General features: G+C 42.6%; 1 protein-coding gene across 1 annotated transcript in view; it reads left to right on the forward strand.

The window, feature by feature from the left end:
- Positions 1-13,766, forward strand: part of DCUN1D4 (defective in cullin neddylation 1 domain containing 4) — a 77,677-nt gene extending 63,911 nt beyond the window's left edge. Inside the window, 3 exon segments of the mRNA XM_012808103.2 lie at positions 7,705-7,809; positions 10,307-10,409; positions 10,570-13,766. Coding sequence (XP_012663557.1) covers positions 7,705-7,809; positions 10,307-10,409; positions 10,570-10,625 — 264 coding nt within the window. The 3' untranslated portion in view covers positions 10,626-13,766.
- Positions 13,767-15,337: the final 1,571 nt, after the last annotated feature.

Consider the following 15,337-nt stretch of genomic DNA (forward strand, 5'->3'; position numbering starts at 1 on the left):
GTAGATCCAGATTTCTGTCTGGTATCATTTTCCTTATATTTGAAAAACATTTTTAACCATTTCTCACAGCACAGATCTGCTAGTGATGAATTCCCTACGCTTTTATTTTGCCTTCAACTTGGGAAGATACTTCTGGATGAGAAATTCGTGGCTGACACTGGTTCTCTCAGTGAGTCAGCACCGTCTCCCCACTGTCAGTGTCCTGTGTGGCTCTGAGTCCACTGGTGTTCGTATCTCATTCCTTTGAACATGATGTCTTTTTTGCTGTTTTGATTATGATGTGCCTTGGCCTAATTTTCCTTATGTTTATTCTGGTTGGGGCTTTCTGATCTATGGGTTTATAGTTTACATTAAATTAGGAAATCTTTCAGCTGTTGCCTTTCACATATTTTTTCTGTGTTCCCTTGATGAGACTAAGCGCATTTAGGGTTGCTGGATATCTCCCCATGAGCCACTGAACAGTGTATTAATATTTTTCAGTTTTTCTCCTGTTTCATTTCGAATATTTTTATTACCACGTCTACTAACATTGATCTTTACCTCTGCAGCGGCTGCTCTGCTCTTAGTCCTGACCCGTGTGAGCCCCAGTTGGTCTCTGTCATCGTGATGTTTCCTCCACCTCCCTGAGCGTCTGGAGTGTGTTCACGGGAGTGTTGATTCAACAGCCTTGTCTTCTGTTCCTGTCATGTTCTCAGCCATTTTGGAATCTCTCTGTGTTGATTTTTCTCTTGGGAATGGATCAGTTGTCTGGAATCTTTGCACTCCTTCTAGTAGTTTTTTTGATGGAGCTGGATATTGTGAATTTTACATTGTCAGTTGATGGGTTTTGTTATATTCCTTTAAATATTTTAGTTTTTTTTTTCCTGGTATTTAGGGAAGTTTGATCCTTTTGGAACTCTGGCCCCGAGCAGCCTTTATTCTAGGAATGATTTTGCCCCACAAGGAGGGCAGAGTCCTTTTTGAGGATTTTACCCAGTGCCCTGTATGTTATGAGAACTTGCCATGCTGGCTGGGGGGATGCAAACCTTACCAGCCCTTTATGTGTGTGTGCTGATTGGTGGGCTCCGTCTGTTGACTCTGATAACTTCCTCTCACATACATGCAGACAAGTACTCAGACAAAGACGGGGGCTCTGCAGACCTCCGGACCTCTCTGTACAACCCCACTAACATTTGCCCCACCATTTATAGTTACATTTGTTCCCTCACACTTGGCCTTCTCCACCTCTGCAAGGTGGCTGGATTAGTTTGCATCCCCTTTCTATGCTGTGGGGATGCAGGTGGTACCGCAGGGCGCGCTGCTGCCACCGGGGGCCGCCTCACTTGCTCTTCTGCAGGCTGGCCGTCCTATGCTGCCTGTTTTCAGCGTGTGAAAGCTACCGTTCCTTACCTTTTGTGCAGCTTAAGACTAAAACAGAATTCAGACCTTCTTTTTTCGCCCACAATCTTTATTTTTTTCTAATAGAAAAATGACTCCTGGAGGGTAACATGGTAAACCTTTAAAAAATTACACTCTCAATGAAATTTAAGCTTTCTGATAAATAATTTTTAGTATCCTAAATATTATATTACAAGTATCAATGGTGGATAATATAGTAAGCATTCTGAATTATAGATTCACAGACCGGGAAAGAAACTATAGCATCAAACCAAAAAATTATAACATGTTCCTCCAACATCACTCCAACAACACAGCAGCCCCGGGACGTGGGTGTCTCTTTCCTCACCTTCCAACCTTGTAGTCAGGCTAGAAAGGTGTATGATTTTTCTCCTAATGTTTCTTTGACTTGAACTGGTTCTTAGGTTTATGGATATCATAGAATTGTGAGATTTGAGAGCTGAGAGGGAATGCAGGGTTCTGTCAGTGTGCAGATGATGGAGCAGCCGGAGGGAGGGCGGGGGGGGGGGCACGCTTCTCTCTTCTCCGACTGTGGAGAAGACATTTCCTTTACATGTCTGTGGTAGGTGCTGCTCTAACAGCCTTGTCTTCTGTTTCTATCATATTTACAACCATTTTGGAATCTCTCTGTATTGATTTTTCTCTTGGGAATGGATCAGGTGTCCGCTTCTCTGCACTCCAGAGCCCCTGCCTTCCCTGACTCACAGCTGCCGGCATCTGGTGGGATCTTGTCAGAGGAAGACGGTGGCATAGAAATTCAGAGGCGGAAATGATCAGTTTTCTCATACAATCGGAATTTTGTTTCAGTATTTTTATGTGTAGGTTCCCCCCCAATGTAAATTTATTATACAATATAAACAAATATAGTTGTATGGATTCTCTTAAATCAAATAGCCATTTCTCCTTGATTCCTTTTTTAAAAAAAGATCTAATGAAAACAAGAGGTTGGATGAGGACAGTGAGATGAAAGCTGCCTATAGCCGTATTTGATATGAGAAGTTCAGTAAACACAGTCCATTTGGTTCTTCCCATTCTGTGTGGCCAGGCAGGCTGCCCACTGAGTTGTGGACAGGGGCCTTGCCCTTCACAGGATGGGGGTGTGGGCTTGAGGGAGGCCCTGACCGGCAGCACCCTGAGGGCAGAGACCGTGGGTTTGCAGCCCTGGGAAGTTTTTCCAGCATATCTGCATCCTGCCTCGGTGCAGAAAGGGCCAGACTTGGAGTGAGACGTTTAAGAGGAGCCCTGGTCAGGTGATGGAGGTGAACCAGATGGAGTCAGGAAGGAAGTGAGGTGAGGAGAAGCTACTTTAGGGGGAGAGGAAGGGGGGCTGCTAAGTGAGGGTGAGAGTGAGCAGGGGAAAGGGGGCGTTCTCAGTGGGGGTGCAGGGGCCTGGCTTTTCATTTCTTGAAATAAAACATTAAAGAAATTGAACGGAGGTTCTTAGGGAGACAGGAGACCCTAGGAGGAATCCCTTTTACTGGGATGTAATCCGTAACAGGTTACTGTTACAAGACCCACTGATTAGTCCCTCTACGAGCTGCTCACTTTGCCAGCAGTAGATAACCAGGTGTTTTTATTTACACTTTCTGAGGACATGTTTTGGGGAAGTGGTCACACAAATTAAAGCTAATGCATCTCCTTCATGAGACATCAGCTAAACTAGAAATGATTGTGGATGTCAGTCATAGAATTTGGAAAAAATTTGCTGGGCTGGTGTTGAACAAACTATCAGAAAATCCCTCGTGAGGGTTAACCTAAATCTATTGCAGTCATTTGCACTCACTTCCTCTTCATTTGAGTCACTTTTTCACTTGTTGGCCGATGCACACACATGTCCAGTTTCCCTCTCTACACAGTTCCCAAACCTCCATGTGCATGCACACATACAGCCTCACTCCCTCTCTGCCCTGTCCTCCTATCTCACCGCCGTCAGAAAGGGAGGCCTGAGTGAGGGCAGGAGCAGGAGCATACGTCTGATGTGGCCATCTAAGCGCAGGCTCACCACCCTGAAGATCTTGTTAGGCAGTTTTGTTTTTTCTTTCCAAGACTTAGTCTAGGGACCCAGCTAGACTGCAGTCATGTTGTCCCAGCTCACAGTTTGCAACTTCAAACTACTGGGCTGGAGGGATCCTCCTGCCTTGGCCTCCCAGAGTGCTAGGATTACAACACCTGGCCGAATCTTGTTAGTTTTGCCTTTAAGATTCCTCTTTGGTTATTATAGAGCTGCGCAGATTGGCTCTGCAGTTTGTAAGCTATTGGCTTGTGTATTTCCTAATAGAGGCAGCTTGGTATACAGTGAAGAGCTCAGGCCTGCAGTCCCTTCCTAGTAAGTCCCAGCTGCATTCATTATCACTGGACTCCCTGTGCCTCATTTTCCTTATTTTACATTGGAGATTATAATAGTACCTGTCTTAGCAGTGCTCTTGTATTAGATGAGTTTAAGTATAAGGCACTTAGAATGATTGTAGCTTGGAGTAAGTTCCCAGTAGCAGTTAGCCATAGAAATAGAAGTATTTGCTGAATTCTTCACTGACTTTACTCAGGGTGTCTGCAAATGTCAAGTTTCAAATAATGACTTATTTTCTGAGAATAGTGCTTGCAGTAATAGAATTTGATTGTACCAAACAAAATAATAAGGAAAGGTTGTGCCCATTGGCAGATTTTTTTCTTTTTGTTTTAAAGGAAGTGTCAAGAATTGAGCTTAAGTAACTGCCTTGCAAATTCTTCTGTCCCTGGAGGTGGAGTAGCACAGTAAAAAGCTAACCTGATGTGATTTCACTTTTATAAACTGAGCCACAGCATTGAGACTGGAGTCTTCAGAGTCCTCTGTTTTGCCTTTTGTTTACCCAGGCAGCCGTGTCCAGCAGCATTTTCTGTTTGCTGTGACCCTTGCAGTCTCCGTGGAGAGTGCCCGACAGGGGTCAGAGTTTTCCCTCAAGGGCTTTGGTTTTCACCGTTCATGTTTGGAATGGTGATTGTTTACATATATTCCTTGATTCTGACTAGTCTCTCCTGAAAATCTTGTGCATTTATTTTTCCCATTGGAGATTCAGTAATTGAAAGTTCCTCTTTTCACATAAAGTCTCAAGCTATTAAAATCTGGTGAAAGTTGGAAATAGATCGCCTGAAACACGGCCTCTGATGTAGCACATTTGGAAACCTAGTTGTTTAAAGATTCATTTTGCAATATTTCCACATTTACGTATTTACAGTTAACTCTTTGTTTTGTTTCAGTTATTGTTTAAGTCATTTGTGCCACCTACGGGAAAAATGCTGAATTGTCACAACATCTTACAGAAGGACCTATATCAAAACACTATTTTATAAACAAAAGAATTGTTCTTTTTCCTATTGGAACTCTAAGTCTCAGACCTTAATAAGATTTTATTGCTTTTTAGACTATTCAGAGTAGGGTTCTTTGGTTTTGCAGCGTCACTATTGAACGTCTGGTGTCATCCTATGCTTGCTGGTTTTAATCTGTATGTGGGAAGAGAAGGGAACAAGGCAGAGAATAGTTACATGGGGAGGGGTTGGTGCATCTTGGGTATGTAGAACCTGCGTACTTCCTGCTATTTCAAAAATGACACAGAAATTACTTTTAACTTATCTTAGGAGATGCAAGTATATGAAATACATACGTACACATTTTGGGTCAGGAGGTGGGTAGACAGAAAGTCTTCATGTCTTCTTTAACTTTGATGGTCCTTCTGGGAGTGCTGGCTGGCTCTTGGCGGGCTGTCTCAGGGTGCTCTCTGCTCAGATTCTGACCTTGGGAAGCAGAAATCTATTGGTCTGCCCCTGCTCCTTGGTACCACATGAGCAGAGCATCACAGGATTGGTGTGGACAGTATAGTATTTTAATTTCTTGTCAAGAGCTTTTGGATGTCTTTAGTGCACTCCTTAAATTTGTTAAGGTGATTTTTTTTTTTCATGCCCATAATGCTGATACCTGATAGCATCCTGGGAGAGTCAGTTCACTTTTAACGGGAAGCCCCTTGCAGAGAGGGCCATGAGGACCATGTTGTCAGAGAGCCCCTGGCGCGCCTCCAGTTTGCTGTGTAGTGGTGTCTGCTGTGGGGTCTCGGCTGTGTTGTTTCGGGAATTCTGTGTGTTTCCAGTCATGGTCATTTGCACTTAGCTGCACGCCCACCCAGGCAATGTTGGGTATCGGTGAGACGCTGCTGTTCAGACTGTGAGTGCATCCATAATATCTTTCTCTTGTTTGCTAGGCAGAAGATGGTGTTAGTGATTGGGAGCTGCCGCCTGGCACCCTTGCAGAGCAGAGTGAGTGAGTGCTGTTCAGCTTCCCGGCCCTGTGAGTCTGATGCCTCCTCCGTGTTCTGGCATCACTGCCAAACATGCGCATTGAAACCCTTCATGATCATCAGTTTGTCAGATGACGCTATTGTTGCAAAGAGTCTGTCCAGGTCCTTTGTATCTTTTTTCTTTTTTGTCACCGTAGTGTATGTCCATTGTGATGGGGGTGTAGGCACTGAAGGTGGTGGAGGAAGGCACATACATGTCACAGCAAGATAGAGATTTGGGGTTTGGGATGATCACAAATCTGCAAAGGGAAAACTCTCCCGAGCGCTGGAGTTGTGGCCGGTGCGGCGTCAGCTGCTGTTCAGTGGATGGACTTTGGCCCAGTCCTGTGGGGCCACGTGTGTTTCTCAGCAATTTACTTGTTTTTCTTTTGGGTTGCTTCGTGGTATGGTATGCTGTTGCCATCTGCCACACCCTCGTCACAGGGAAAAAAGGAAGTTTTTCATTCACTTTTGTAGAGCAGACATATAAGCCCTCGAAACTCAATCAGCCAGTAGGTTTGGGTGGCAGAAGGCAGCAGTCTCTTGGGGCCTCTGCTCCTGTCCTGCTCTCCGGTGGGAGTGAGAACTGCAGCCCTGAGCAGGACCATCGGCACAGCCACAGCACAGGCCGAGCACGCTGTGGAAGGAGCCTCCACCTGTTTGTATAGGACTATGGAATTGGGGCACCCTGACCATCAGCAGACTTAAGTTGTACACCTTCTTACAGAGAAGAGGGACATGGAGCCACCTGACCTGGTCCCTTAGCGACCAGTGCTTGTGCTTCCTGCCTGAGACCGAAGCCCTGTGGCATGGCACGTCTCCCTCCAGCAGCTGCTCTCTGTATCCCCACCTGCCCTGCTCACTACCGTTGGGTGAGGCCCTCACACTTGCTGTATATTGTTTAAGTCCCAACTCAGTGTCATGGCTAGAAGTTCTTTGTGTACTAAGAGCCCCTCACTGTTACGAGTCCCCTCGTGGCAACAGTTTAGTTTATCGGGAGGTCTGTGTGACTCCACACGTGGCTGACAGTGGTGGTCCCAGCATCATCTCTATGTGAGTGTTTGGATGCCACTCCACTGGTGTAGCTGGGCACTTTCCTGTCTTACAGAGAAGTACCTTTGCACATTTCCACTGTAGTTGAGATACCACCTAGACGCTAGTGTGGGATGCGTAAGGTCCACTCACTGTCCCTTCTGTAGAAACTGCCCACGTGTAGTTCTGGAATGGAAACATGAGAAGGGGGGAGTGAGGAGTCGTGGTCTCTAACTGCAGTGCTGTGCGGTGAGCCCACCGTGCCCCCGTGAGGTTTATGTGCTCTCTCTTTTCTGGTTGCCTTATGAAATGTTGTCTTTCATTTGGTTACTAGTTAGGAGCTTTCTGCTAGGAGATTCACATCTCAGAAACCCAAGGTAAGAAGGACTATACGGATAGACCCCTGCTTTCCCCCAAGTGGACACGTGAATGTATCCTCTGATTTGGAGAGAATCTCCAGGGCCCCAGCATTTGTTGTGAGCTGAGCTTAATTCCAGCATCTCTAGACACAAGAAACAATTCATCAATGAAGTCACATTGTTGGAAAAGTCATTTTTGTTAAGGAAACCTGATTTCTAAGTATGGGAGTTAAACCCTTTCAACGTTATTTGGTTAAGTGACAGGCTTTAGGGTCAACGATGATTTTGATAATTATCCAAATGTCAAGCCAGTAATCAAGTTATTATAGACTTATCCTGTGAAATGATTGTAGATACTGCATTAACTAACTGGTTTTGCATTAGGGGGATCATTCAAGTGACATGAATCTTCTCACGATGAATTTACATAATACTGAAATGCTCAAGCTTCTGTTGTGTTTGATCTCCCCCAGTCTCAATTCAGGGTTTTTACAGTGTGTGATAAATGAGCTGTTTACTAATATCTTGTCAAAGTAAAATACCGCATGTGGATTACTGGAATTTACTATCTGGGGGCACCTGGCTCATCCTTGTTTTTGTTTGTTAAACAGGAAAAGGACCAGCGCAGCCTAGACATAAACACTGCCAAGTGCATGTTGGGACTGTTATTAGGAAAAATCTGGCCCCTTTTTCCAGTTTTTCACCAATTCTTAGAGGTACCAAATTGTTGTTTTATGAAATACGTGTTTGCTTGCTTAGAACTACCAAATATACTTTATTTAATCGTTGTATATAATTTCTTGTTTGTTGTACTTTTCTGCCTGTAGGAATTGCGGTGACACAGTTGCTGTCAGGCGGCGTCACCGTCTTCAGCGCACCTGTGCCCTCAGTTACTGTGTGTTTTACATTCCACGTTCCATCCACCGCCCTGCCCTGCCCTCTCCTTCCTCCTCCCCATGTTAAAGCTTCACTTTTGTTTGGATGTCCTGCTCTTTGTAACAATAGAAAAACAAGAATTACTTTCTTTGGACTTTACATGAATTCCCACTTTTATTAAGCAAAGGCTAAAAAACAGCCATCTGCCTTCTTACTAAAATTCATTTGTAATCTGTTCTTACTGCCTCTTCCCCTCCGAGTAACTTGAGGACCTTAGATCAGTCTAGGTGTTCGACGAGCCGCCAGTATCCCCTTCAGTTTAAATGGTTCTCAGATCTACATCAGAGACAGTCCTGCACTTCCATCCCTCAGTGCTGGCTGTTGCTTTAAGGGTTGATGTACAGAAAGTTTGAGCTACTGGCTCTTAGGAGCTGGTCATGTTGAGATGTCCTCCTGCTTGGCCTGGAAGGGTCTGGAATGTGAAGTTGAGTTTCTTTGATTGTCATGTATGCATCCTCCTTGCCCTCCTGCCCCAAGCCCTCTTTAAAAAATGTCCTTTTCCTTGCAAGGATGAAGATGTTGGGTCTCTGAGAAAATCCCGGGCCTCACTCTGACTCCAACCTCACTTCATGAAATAATCTCTTACAGCTTTATGTGATGGTCCGGACAAATTTAACTGATTCCTTGAGGACTGCTATTAGCTCCTAATTCCTTGAGGACTGCTTAGGACTTGCTATTTTCGGGTGTTACTCGAAAATAAGACCTACCCCAATAATAAGACCTAGTGATGGGCGTGGCTATGCAGTGTATCTGCATAGCCATGCCATGCATTTTGGTGGGGAGCGGTAAGGAAGACTGGAATACCTTTTATCTGCCACAGCTCTTTTCTCTGAGCCGTTTGCACTTGCGCTGGTGCGCAGGTGTGGTAACTATGGTCACAGGCATCCTATTGCGCACCTGCGAATGGCTAGGGGAAAGGGGTTCACACATCACTAGCACCAGCCCCACCAACAAGGTCAGTTTCCCAGTGTTCCAGAAGATGACTTCCCTGTATTTGAGTAAATGTAGATTGTTGTATTATACTTAATAAAAATAAGACATCCCCTGAAAATAAGCCCTAGTGTGTCTTCTTGAGAAAAAATAAATATAAGACAGTGTCTTATTTTCGGGGAAACACAGTATTAAAAATTTCTTTTAATGTTACTGAGGCTCCTCAAGAAAGTTACAAAAACTAGTGTTAACATAAGTGTGTATTTATCTGGAATCCAAATCTACGTATGTTCGGATTGCTCTGACACCCATCAGATAAGTTAGCGCTATTTGGAAGAGAAACAGAAATGATTTGCTGTTGTCAGAGAACTTAGGAGGATATGCACCTGACTGTAGAGAGGTTTCATCCTTGAAAGTCTTGGCTGGGAGGAAATTTGACTCTGCACAATTCCAGGCACATCATCAAGAGTTTCAGCCTGATCTTTGCTTTTCACGGCTTAGAAAGTAAAACTCAGTTTGTTTTGTTTCCACTCTTTTATTAGTTTGCATTTTTCTTTTAAAAGGAGATAATAATCCTTTCATTTTGACTTTTCTTGTGTTTGCATCCTCAAAACCATTGGCCCAACTCTTTGCTTTTTATGTACTTGTATTGTTTTACTATGTTCCTGATTTTGGTGGTAAGGATTGAACAATTGTTGATTCTGGGTTTTATCTTTAAATCTTTATATAAGGATGCTGTGTTTTCAAATATACATATGGCATAGTTCTTATCTAAGAGGAGTAGAAAAACTACTTCACAGCTATTATTTGTTTTATGACTGGATTCAAGTTTTGAATTATTAGAGCAGTAGTTTTCTTCACTGATAAGAGCGTCTAGGTTTGAGCCCATCTGCAGCGCTTAGTGGTCTCATGGAGTGACCACCTGCACAGTTTGGCCGTGGGCAGTCCCGAGGGTATCGGGGGTTCGTGACGGGAGTGTTCCTCAGTTAGCACTTACTTTGTGCCAAGCACTGAATGAGGTACTAGGCGTAATTTATGGAAATTACCTCTTGGGTGTTATCCCCATTTTATGTAATAGGGCTTTTGCAGTCTAGAAGCTTCACTACTGGGAATGTAAAATCATGTTTCTTTGATGTGCTTGCCATCTCGTGTTGAGCTGTGATGAAAATTGTCATCTTAAGTTCTGTTCTTGCTCTCCCTCACTTTCCTCTGGACGGTGCTCAGCACAGCTCCGATGGAAGTGTTAACCTGGCGTGAACTGTACTCAGTTGACTCGCGCAGCAATTGAAACCGTCCCACGTGTTCATTTCAATTGTCAGTAATTCATATTACTTTTCCCTCCATCAGCAATCAAAATATAAAGTTATTAATAAAGACCAGTGGTGCAATGTCCTAGAGTTTAGCAGAACAATTAACCTTGACCTCAGCAACTACGACGAAGATGGAGCGTGTAAGTACTGGCGCTCTTCTCCCCCATCCTCTGATGTCTGTACATTACTCCCCCATCCATCCGTGTACATCTGTACATTACTCTCCCTCCGTGTCCGTCCCTACGTGTCCTCCCTGGGAAAAGCCTCAGACCCACGTGTTTTCTCTCTCCCTCTCTCCAGGGCCAGTTTTGTTGGACGAGTTTGTGGAGTGGTATAAAGACAGACAGATGTCCTAGGACTGTGTGCCCAGCAGCGAGAGTCACTGTTCCCACAGTTGTGTCGCCATTAGCCATAAATTGCTGTTCGTATCCAAGCGCATGCTGCTTTTCTTGCACTGTCTCCCCTCCCAGGGACGCTGTGGTGTTTGCTGTTGACCAGGCCAGCCGCCGCGTGGCATTGTTCTCTTGGAAGACTGCTTTGCAGTTTGTATTTACACTACAGATTGGTGAATTTGCCAACGTCCTCACTGTGATTATGTGTATATTGCTGTTTAAATTTTGTATATGTGTATAAAAAGAAAAAGCTTCACCTAGAGATTATTTCTGCAAAAATGTATTGTAAAAATAATTTTGTGGCATCTTTCTAGTCCCTCTTTTCAAATCAACCATTCATCGTTTATTTGGTCTCAAATGTAGCATTTCAGCAAACAAGACAAAACAACCCTGGCTATGAGCTGTCATGCCAGAATTAACCTTGATGTTTGAGGCCAACTTTTGGAAGGAGGTGGGAGTCTTAACTTTTCTGAGGCATATGCCAAATATAATTTGCTTTACTTAACAATATTAGCATTTCTAAATGATGGGAGTTAGAATTATTTGAACACGTAGACGTGTAACATGCCGCAGATCATTTCCACCATGCAAAGTATAGTTTTTTTGTTTTTTAATGTTTATAGTAGCTTGAATATAGGTACAAATGAGCAAATTCAAATTGCACCTTTTTTAAAAATGGAGTCTAAAGTCTTGTGTTCTTTAATGGCTTTTCTTTTCCTTTCTTCCCTTTCGCATTCTTCCAGCCAGTGTCCGGTGTGCGGGTACCTTCCGTGCCGCTCAGCACAAAATGGGGTTTGCCTCCTCCATGGAAACCCCGCTGGCAGTCTAGTCTGTATCTGCGGAGCACTTTGAGTTGTGGCTGGAATTTTTAGTTCAGCTTTTATGGTATCTAATCTTCTGGGTTTTTTGGGAAAAGAACCATACCGTAAATGAGAGGTGTTCTGTTTGCCCTGTTTTGCTTTCCTTGTTTTTTCTTTCATGCTAGGCTTTTCCTGGCAACACGTCCATTGCAGGCAGTGGACACGAAACCACCAGCATTGAGATGACCCAGAACGTGCTAAGACCTGTCCGGGAGGGGCCACTTGTCATTCCCTAAGTCATTTGTACAGAAGGGGGATAGCCATTATTTATGTGGATGAGGAAACAAGAGTAAACAGGATGGTATTTTTTGGTTTGTATTTTATGTCTTTTTTTTTCCTTTCTTGAGGAAATGTAGATACAGCAGGTTTTTACCCCAACTACCTGGTGCTATTAAATGACAATAATTGTGTTCCTGAAGTTCTGTGAAAACACAACAGTCTAATGATTTGACCAAGTAAAAAGCTAATGGTGCATTTGAACAAGTAAGTGCTGTAGTTGTCGGCAAGATCCATGATTGAGCATGTGATGCTTGGAAGAAGTTTGGATTATTTGGAAATCTGACCAAGAAGTCTTTCAGATGACATGTGAACCTTTCAATGGCGTTAAATGACTAAAGCACACAGACAGTGCCACTCTTGACCACTGTTTTACAGTTTCTTTGCAAACAGTGTTCAGATTTTCATATTTTTTTTCCCTAACTAAACCACCAAAGACAGAAATTTTGTATGTATATACAGTGCGTGTGCATATACAAAATCATGATATGGTAGAACGCAACTACTTTCTTTTTCTACCAAATAGAAAGATTTGGTTTGCTGTGAAATAAACCAGAAGTTTCAAAAACTCTGTAGAGATTAAGAATACTTAACCATTCCTTGTTTATAGACTCACTTTAACCTTATAAATTAATACCAGTTTGCATAAATTAATATCTGAGAAGAGTGGAAAGTGTTGACGGCAAGCAACAGCTATTAAGACCCATGTGCTGGATGCCTGTGTATTGCAGTGCTGATTGGCCATCGGCCGGCTCAGATCTATGGAAAATTGATTCATTTTCAAAGGTACCCCCATTAAAGTTAAACAATTAGACTGTAAAGGCAGTGGTTTTATATTTGATTAACTGCCATTGTATGTAAAGTAAATGTAAATCATACACAAAATTATTTTAAATGTTATGTTAGAATCTAAAAAATTTTCAAACACTTGGCACAGTTAGGCCTGTTACCCAGGGGAGATGTTATATTTCATCCACAGTGAACATGGGAGAAACACTCAAGTCAAAACTAGTTCATGGAATTCCAAAGGGATGATCTTGTATATTTAGAAAACTCAAAATAATCCTTAAACTACTTTGAAAAATAAACCTCTGTGACTACTGACAGCAGATTGTTTGCCCTTGGTTTTCTTGAGTTAATGTAGTTATTTGTAAGGGGCTAAAAAGGGCTGAACGGAGTAATAAAACACATTTTCTTAAAATTTCCCTAAGTTACTGGCTAATGTTAAGTAAATTAGGGATGCCTTCCCTGGTTTTTCTTTATTACCTGAGTCTACACCCCTTCTCTCTATTGTGTTTTGAACTCCACATGACAATATCCTGTCATAATGGAATAGAAGTTATAGATGTTTACTGCTTCAGTTGGTCAGAAATTTCATTATTTGATTTGCCACAAGCGTCCCCTGTAATATTACATGCACCTCTTTTGAAGCATGAACTCTGAATTACGTTTTTATAAATCTGACTAGACAAAGCTCTAGATTCTGGCTTAACAGATTTATTTTGCCTCTCAGTCTCTATTTTCACAGTGCTTTTGAAGTTTCTACAGAAAGCTTTAAAAGTTAGTTTGTGCCCTTGGTTTTTATTCTTACAACTGCTGAAATACCTCTGTAAGCCTTATCCTTTATTCTTTCATATGTTGTATAATAAATGTATAGAATTCATTGACCAACTAAAACGTTGGGTGTCTGTAAATGAGACCAAAATGTGGGTTGCTTTTTTTCATAAAATGATTTCTATGGGGGGAGGGGTTACTATTCCTGAACAGCAGCTACCCTGTGACTGTGAAGCTTCGTGTCGTCAGTATTTGCATCACATCCACACACGTGTGCAAGTCCTGTGACTCCCAGCGTAACTGAAATACTCTTCTGCCACCTAACTCGAGTATAGCAAACTGGTTTTAGGTATTAATGGAATCGATGTAAAATGATATCCCATAAATAAAAAAGTATTTGTGTTTGGTTTCAGAACTGATTTGTAAAATTCTTCTTTTCTCCTCTGACTTTCTCATTGTTTTCCCAACTTTTTCTATTAAAAATTTTCAAAGCTACAGAAAAAAATGCAAGAATAATGTAACGAATGCCCTTTTACCTTTCACTTTCAGTTTTCAGTTGCTCACATTCTGTCCCTTCTGCCCTGCTTTGGGGGCTTGGGGGTGTGTACTTCTCATTCTCTAGAGAGGCTTTTTTCCTAAATGATTTAAGAGTAAATTAGATTATGACACTTCACACTTGATATTTGAGAATGAGAACATTCTCCTGTAACCACAGAGTTACCACAGTCAAGAAGCTTAGGAAGAGTGATAGAATACTTTTACATAATATGCAGCCCAGGTTAAAATCTCTACTCCTTGTACCAATAATAGCCTCGATAGCTATTTGATTTTTAATCTGGGTATAAGCATGTCAGGTGATTGTCATACCTCTTTAGTCTTGACATCTAGACCATTCCAGACACAGCGTTCTGGATGTTTTGATTAAGGATAGTACAAACCCTCCTCAGCCAAATGACTTTTTAAAAACTTAACTACTGTATATTATGTACTGGCCAAGATCCAGCTCCAGGACAGGCGGTGCTGGCTTTATGATTTTTAGAAGCTTTGAAAGCAACAGGAAATAGAAAACAAGACTCCTAAGAAACAGAATCCAGAACCCAGGAGCACACTGTTTAAACTGGGGGTGTAGATGCCTCTTCCAACTATAATTTGGGCCAAAAGCTGAGGATCAAATCCAGAAAGTCAGGTACTCAGAAAGGGGACAGAGATAGAAGGAAAGCTTAATCCCAAATTGATGCAAAGAGTGGGGTGAGGAAAACCTTAGCAGGCAGTGGAAAATCATCATGCCCGTTATCCAGGGATGGCAGAGTATGTCCTGCTGGGCAGTGCTCATAGTCACTTGCACACGAGCAGCAAATAAAAGTTCTTCAGCAGCGGACTTGGAACAAGGTTGATTGGGGAGAGAAGCAGTCCCTGTGCCTGATCCAGACAAAACCAGTTGGGGCGCATTGCAGACATACCCAGCAAGGAAAAAAGTTACAGAAAGGCCATTGTAAAAGTTATCTTTAAGGCTTTGGAAATAATGGGTTGGAGAGGAAAATGAAGTGAAAAAAATAAACATCCATGGGGAAAAAAGGGTGGGTCCGCCCTCTTCGACCACAGAAGTGAGGGGGAAAGGGGCTCTTTCTAGACAGCACTTTTCTTGATTTTTTGAATCCCCATAAAGGTAGGACATGGTTTTTTCTGTGATTTCTGTCACACGTCACGTCATACTAAAATGACTCATTGAAATATTATCTCCAGATACTTGTATGTAGAGTAACTTTTATGCAGAAGATTAGCAGAAGCGTTCAGGATTATTTTAGAAAAGAAATTGCCTTTGCAACTTTGTTACACCTAGAAAGTTAAAAAAAAAAGTGAGGCAATAACAGGTGAAAGCTTCCTGGCCCTGTGTAAGCTTGAAAGGTAGAAGAAGCTCTAAAGTAGGCATGTTGACCAACTTTTGGCACATTCAGCAGAAAAATGTTTAGTTTTCCTTTGGCCTGA

The sequence above is a fragment of the Otolemur garnettii genome, unplaced genomic scaffold, assembly GCF_000181295.1.
Source record: "Otolemur garnettii isolate 467f Iridium unplaced genomic scaffold, OtoGar3 scaffold00083, whole genome shotgun sequence".
Lineage (NCBI taxonomy): Eukaryota > Metazoa > Chordata > Mammalia > Primates > Galagidae > Otolemur > Otolemur garnettii.